This window comes from Abrus precatorius, unplaced genomic scaffold (genome assembly GCF_003935025.1).
Source record: "Abrus precatorius isolate BTA unplaced genomic scaffold, Abrus_2018 Scaffold3, whole genome shotgun sequence".
Lineage (NCBI taxonomy): Eukaryota > Viridiplantae > Streptophyta > Magnoliopsida > Fabales > Fabaceae > Abrus > Abrus precatorius.
This window is the reverse complement of record NW_020874373.1, coordinates 33,142,709-33,149,596: the sequence shown is the minus strand read 5'-3', so window position 1 is coordinate 33,149,596 and position 6,888 is coordinate 33,142,709. Positions and strand designations below refer to the sequence as shown.

The window sequence follows — 6,888 nt, the reverse complement described above, 5'->3', positions numbered from 1 at the left end:
GATGCTCAAAACCAATAGGTAGGGGCTCTAGCTGCAATACACCCACACACACAAGGAGGGGTGTCACAACAAAGGCTCATTTATCATCAATCACTTCATAAATTCCAAGTCAATACAACATGACACACTTGTGTCCCAAAAAATTCTTGCGACTCAGTATCTTAATAGTGTTCAGAACCTCAATGCCCCAATACTTGAGCGTGCAAAATTGTTATCACAATAAAACACTTTACAAGTATGAAAAACTATACCAGTGTCCGAATGTTCGTAGTGATACACGTAGGTAGCATGACAAAACAATAACAAAACACACATAATCCACACAGCAAAGCAACAAAGTTCTTTTGCCGAACAAGCATCTCATTTAATATAAATATAAGTATTTGACCCACCAATGACAAAAGAAAAATGTCCATAACTTCAAGTCGTTCAAATTACATAACTCTAGCAAGTTTTTCGTACAAGTATAACATTTAATTACATTGATAAGTGTTAATTGAAAAGTACATTGACGAATGAGTATGTAAAAATATCTATGCATCACATGAGTTAACACCACCCCTCGTTTTCTTTACAAAAATACATTCTGAAAGGAAGAAAAAAGCCTATGATTATGTAATGGTAGAAAAAGTATAACAACTTCACAGAAACAAATTTCCCAAGTGAAAGCTGTGTATTCTACTTTGCTCTTCATCTTGTGTCAACTCAGTCCCCACTATATATAGTAGTAAACTGTCTCATGTTCCCCCCACCAAATTTCACATAAGACAATTAGAGCAATTTTCAAAACACACACAGTTTCTGTTCAGTTGATAGCCTATGTTGAGGGAACTGAATGAATAGAGAAGCAAATGAAAGAGAGAAAATGCTTCTTATCCATTTGGTTTTGGTGACTTCATATAATGATGATACGGAGAACCATGTGGACCACGTGGACTGGACAAGGTCCTTACAGGTTGACCCTTCCTTGATAAAGATGCTAACTGTGTTTGCATGCCATTTTTAGAATTTGGCATGGACATGGTACGATCTACTCGCACAACCTGGAAGTGATAAGATGAGATAGCCATATCCTTGAGGGTTTGCAAAGGCTTTAGAACTTGAACAACTTCACTCATCACAGGTCTTGATTTTGGATCGCGGCTAAGGCATTGAGCAGCTAGCTGGGCAGCTTTTTGTGCCCCTTTAACAGAGAAGTGGCCTTCAAGGCGAGGATCAATTATGCGGAATAACAACCTCCGGTCTCCAAGTACAGGTCTTGCCCACTCCACAAGATTGTGTTCCCCATTTGGTCTATTCTTATCGATAGATCGCCGCCCAGTGAGCATTTCAAGTAGCACTACTCCAAAACTATAGACGTCACTTTTTGATGTCAAATGCCCTAATCAGAATCCAAAGTTGAGGTCAAAATTAAAACAGCAGAAGTGTGCAACTATGAAAAGAGGATGTGTTGAAAAACTTGTTATTACAGAAAAAAACTAACGGCGCTTTCTTAAATTTTATTTCATCATGATCCCTCTCAATAAAGATAAAGATCATGCAGTTAAAATGAATATTTATAATATGTATTGGAGAAAAAAATATATTTAACAATCCAACTATATGCAAGTTTTATAGTTTTACAGTCCTCTGGCCCCCTTTCCCCACTTTCAAGGATTAAACATGCATAATGCATTTGGTTTTGACACCTGATGATTCAAAGTTTAGTTGATATCTATTTCAAATGTTTAAATTGTTGGGTGAAGACACAAATAATTTTATATCTAACACTCTTCAACAAGCAAGAGCTTGTTGGTATTGAAGCATGGCCAATGCACAGCCCCACCCTATCATGTGGTGAAATTTAACTTTTGTTTTGAAGAATGAGATCAACAAGAATTGGACTATACACCACATGATCATACAGTCTCTAATATAATGTCATAAACCAACTAGCTCTAAAGTATGTGCTGTTGGATGAAGGCATAATTGCAGAATTAATAATATTTCATCCTTTAACTAACTCTACTTGTGACATATTTTATTATAAAAGCTCTTGTAACTACTACAACTAGGTTCACAGAGACAGAGTAATTAACAAAACAATATAATATGTGAAAGGAAAAAAAAAGAGTATAAAGAAATTTCCAAATATTTAGCACTTGTTACTTCAACTCTTTACAAGCAAAAAGAATCTTAAACTTGTGCTAGGAAAACTGCTCAAATTTATTGGGTCAAAGAACTTATAACAAATTTATTGGGTCAAAGAACTTATAACAAACAGGATTTTAGCTTAAAATTAATATTAATGCAACAAACATATCCAGTTAAACATTTCATTCCATGATATCAAGACCCACAGGTCAATGAATCAATACAATCCCAGATACCATAAGCAATCTAGAGCCTGAATTATGCAGTCAAGTCTAAAGTTGATGAAACACAAACTAAAAATTAAAAAAGGAAACTCACCAGTCATCACATACTCAGGAGCTGCATAACCATACGTTCCCATAACTCTTGTTGATATGTGTGTCTTTTCCCCTTCAGGACCATCTTTGGCAAGTCCAAAATCAGAGAGCTTCGCATTGTATTCCTAAAAACAATTTTGCTTTTGTTTTAAAATTGGAGGATGAATAGCAAACAATTAATAACCTTTTTCCTGATTAATTCACATACCGCATCTAATAGAATATTAGATGTCTTGAAATCACGATAGATTACAGGCCTCTGCGCTTCTTCATGAAGAAAAGAAAGACCTTTTGCAGCACCAAGTGCAATTTTCATTCTGATAGACCAAGGAAGAGGCAAGGACCCTTCTGCACAATTCATGGTTGTTACCAGAAAACAATAAACCTCCTTATGCATAAAAATTTCTAACAAGCAAAGCACAAAGAACAATGTATTATGGGATGAGAATCATTTTGTTCTGGTTTATGTTTTCTTTAAGCACCAAAGCCTGTGAATTCACTTATGATCTAGGATTCTGAGAATTAGTTGTGAATCAAATACTGTACCAAAATTATTGTAATTCATTGTATAGGAAACAACATTAATGTTTGTATTGAGGAAAGTAGTAGCTTCAGTAACAATCAAGCTCATTTTCACTTAAACTTTATCTCACGTGTAGTGTGATAAATTTTGTTTTAATGTGTCAAGAACATCCAATTTTCTACAAAGACAAGGGACTGCAGATATAAACAAGCACTAGTAAATATAAATAAAACAAGTTCACAGTGTACTTCTGAAGAGGTGATTCTCCAAACTTCCACGGGGCATAAATTCATAAACCAATAATCTTTGGTCATCTTCAATACAGAAACCAATCAATTTAACCAGATTCGGATGGACAAGGTCACCAAGAATGTTTAACTCTGCCTGGGAAGGGAGGAAAAAAAGGGAAAATGTTAACAAACAGAAATTGTAAAAGAATAGTTCATAGAAGGAAAAAAGTTAAAGAGAAGGATATATAAGTTCCTTACAAGCCACTCTTTGTGACCCTGAAGACCATCATGGTTGAGGGTCTTGACTGCAACAGTAAGCCCGGTACCTGGTTTCACAGGTGCAGTTCCATTTTCCTCAATCCAACCCTTGAAAACACAACCAAACCCTCCTTCACCAAGAAGACTCTCTGGTCTGAAATTCCTTGTAGCCATCTTAAGCTCATTGAACGTAAATTTTCTCAAACGAGAAGAAACCTTCAACTCCTCACTGAATTTTGGAGTGGAAGGGATACTTTCTGCATTACTGGTTGTTGTAGAGGACCCTGGAGGAGCACTTGTTTCCTTCTTTCTTTTCTCACATGCAGATGTTCTTTCCACTGATTAAGAAATCATACTTAAATTAAATTATCACATCTTCAGGGTGTAAAAATTTAAAAAAATGCTATTATATGATATGACCATGATGTGCTACACTTTATGCAACTTCATTACAGGATCAGTAACATTGCACAGTAACTAAATACAATCAAGCTCAGTGCTTCTAAAATGGTCATACTAAGAATTTGTTCATGGCAGTACAAGAAAAAAAAAACCTTAAATTTTCGTTGTTTTATATGACTTAATAATGACCTCTTAACGTCAATTTTAAGTTTAGAACCATGACATCTTTTTAGTTAGGATGTATCAACTAAAATAATTTTCCTTTTTCCTTTTTGGTTTAACAATTGAACCTATGAAGTTATCAACTTCAGTGAAATCCCACCCCACCATTACCACTTGAGCAGCTCAAGTTGCTATTAAATTGTCATAAATGTTAGATAGATACCTTCCTCTGCCTTATGGATAAGATCAAATGGAATAGTGCCACTGCTAATACTTTCAAAAAGAATATGCATCTCTTCAATGGTAACACACAACAGGTCATTGTTTTCAAACTCAACTGTTTGCAAATAAATTACTAAACCTCCAACTTGCCTAGGAGTAAAAGTACAATAAAAATTTGTATCACTTTAATTAACTCAGAACTTATATAGTTTCTTGAAAGTTGAAACTAAAATTTACCAGCTCAAAAATAGAAGGCGATAAATAGAGACAAAAAATTAAAGAGAAATTTTTTTCCTTCACCTAAAATTAATGTCAAATAGAAATTATTTCCTGAAATTAAAGTAATGATACATATAAGGAAAGAAAGGTACCACTATGAGCACTAGTGCCACTTATGGAGTTATCAACCTTTGATCTTGAAGGTATGCAGCTGCCAATGAAACAGAATTTAATACAACATCCAATCTCCTTTTCACCACCATCCCGCTTCATCCTTCCCTTTGACTTTCCCACATCCAAACTCCCAGCCTGAATTGCATTATTCCTAAACCCCATCTTCCAAAAACTCCTACCAAAAAATTTACATAATCAAAAGTCTCCAAAAGTTTCAAACTTCAGGAAAAAAAAATATAAAGCCACTTCAAGCAACCAGAGTTTCAATAATTGAAGGCTTTGGAACCCATCATGATGATGATGATCATCATCACAATCAATATAACTAAAAGAACAAAATCACTGTTTTGAATGACAACAAAAGGATCAACAAAAGTACACAGCTAAATGAGTAAAAACCAAAACAAACAAAGGCAGTTCTGAAAATCAGTCCAAAGGGGCTGTAGGTGGTGGAAGAGAGAGGCAGTGGGAGATTGTTGCATGTGAAAGAGAAATTTTTTCAACAGCGGGCCGGCCGGGCAGCCTTCAAATGTGAAAGTAGGCAACGGGGCAGTGTGGGCAAGAGAGAGAAAGTGACAGCCATTTCTTTATGTTTTTGCTTTTTTGAGAAGAGCACTTGCTAGTTGCTAGTTACAACTTACAACTTACAATATCTACTTTCCCCTTAATTGTTTGACTTTCCATTTCCACTCTGAATTATTTCACACAAGATAATGTTCTTTTTGCCTACAAAATATGTGTTCTTATATAAAAAAATCTCAATCATTAAATGAAAACCATAACTATGTTACATTATTCAATAAATTAATAGGCACAGTTCGGTAGCTTATCTTCATACGTAACCTTTTTTTTTCTATATTTAGGTATTTACATAACGATTTTCTTAAAAATAATAGTTAAAAATAATCAATAAATGTAAATTGATAACTAATATTAAATATTGTACTTTTTAATAAAGATCATTTTTAATTTCTTAATTATTATGTTAAGGACAATTATGGTCTAAAGTAAATTAGAACTTAGGAGCAATTGCACTATCATTCATTCCATCAATCACAATATGCCACGTTATTATCATTAATATTATTTATTTATTTGTTCAATATACATTTACCCAATTTTCGTGTATTGGGATGGGACAGCTCATGACTCGTGAGCAATAGAATAGTGCCTAACTTTTGAAACGTTTTTTAAGCCAATTTGTGAAAGGAAGAGACAATGGAGTCAATCATTTTCAGGGTGTCCCAATGGGCCTTTAAAAGGTTGGGTTCTGTGAGTGTGTGGCCCAGTGCTGATATCCTTGTACTATTTTTTTATAATTGCATTCTTACTAGTTGTTTCTATTTTTTAATTTTTAAAATGGCACAATAAAAATCTGAATGTGGAAATGGGAGAATGGATGGGACAAAAGGAATATTTAATTGAGCTTAATAAAATAACATGGAGGACAAATCAAGTTGGAAATTTCAGTATGCATACACCAAAGCAAACAGAGTAAAAAAGTTAAAATTAAAAGGCAAGTATAAAAACAGAGCTTGTATGATTCTGTTTGCAATGTTTTGATCTGTATATATACTTATAGTCCCAGTTATTCCTACTGTACAAAGAACCACTATTATTAAGTTTATCTTAGTCTCTTTGATGCATATCTATTACTTAAAATATAATAAATTATAAAAATACTTTTCGTACACCTCTTATTTTACAACATATTAAAGTAAAATAGTACTTGATTAATTTACATAAGCTTAGGTCATATCAAAATTGTGTCTTACATTAGAATCCACAACAACAGGTTTCATAAGTACTTTAAAATATAAAAATCAATTTGAATATTTTTTTGGGTCAATATCTCTTCTTGGAATAGAGTGGAATACTCGTAGCTTCGTATTTAATTGCCATGCCTACCCGTCAATGCACAAATTTATATACAGAATGAGTTTGTGAGACAGATGTGGTTCAGTCTTGTTGACCCATCTTGTTAACTTTCTAACTATTAAGTTTAAACACTTAAAATTAATAAAATTTTTATTAAAATTTTTTGTTATATTTTTATAATTTTAGTGTGATAAGTATATTTATTTAATAAAACATTACTAAGTTAAATTCAAGTCTAAAAGAACTGAGTTCAGTTCTCTAGAAGAGATAATACGAGTGACTACTTTAGAAGAGTTTTCTTTACGTAAAAAGTTAAACCATTACAATTAAATTCCGTTTCCTACGTTATGCAACATGCACTACGTCATAG

At 33.5% G+C, this 6,888-nt stretch overlaps 1 protein-coding gene across 3 annotated transcripts; it reads right to left on the bottom strand.

Annotated features, from left to right (window-relative positions):
• Positions 1 to 398: 398 nt before the first annotated feature.
• On the bottom strand, positions 399 to 5,258 carry LOC113861691 (probable serine/threonine-protein kinase PIX7). Of its 3 annotated transcripts, XM_027494677.1 has the most exons (7): positions 5,040 to 5,258; positions 4,619 to 4,815; positions 3,462 to 3,799; positions 3,222 to 3,357; positions 2,659 to 2,798; positions 2,452 to 2,575; positions 420 to 1,381 (listed from the first exon to the last, which is right to left on the bottom strand). In XM_027494677.1, exons 1-7 carry the CDS (start codon positions 5,120 to 5,122, stop codon positions 873 to 875), a joined length of 1,527 nt encoding a protein of 508 aa, XP_027350478.1. In that variant the 5' UTR covers positions 5,123 to 5,258; the 3' UTR covers positions 420 to 872. The 3 variants fall into 3 exon arrangements, with proteins under 3 accessions (XP_027350479.1, XP_027350478.1, XP_027350480.1); XM_027494678.1 differs by having other exon boundaries at positions 399 to 1,381; positions 2,659 to 2,795; positions 4,619 to 5,254; XM_027494679.1 differs by lacking the exon at positions 3,222 to 3,357 and having other exon boundaries at positions 3,530 to 3,799; positions 4,619 to 5,143.
• Positions 5,259 to 6,888: the final 1,630 nt, after the last annotated feature.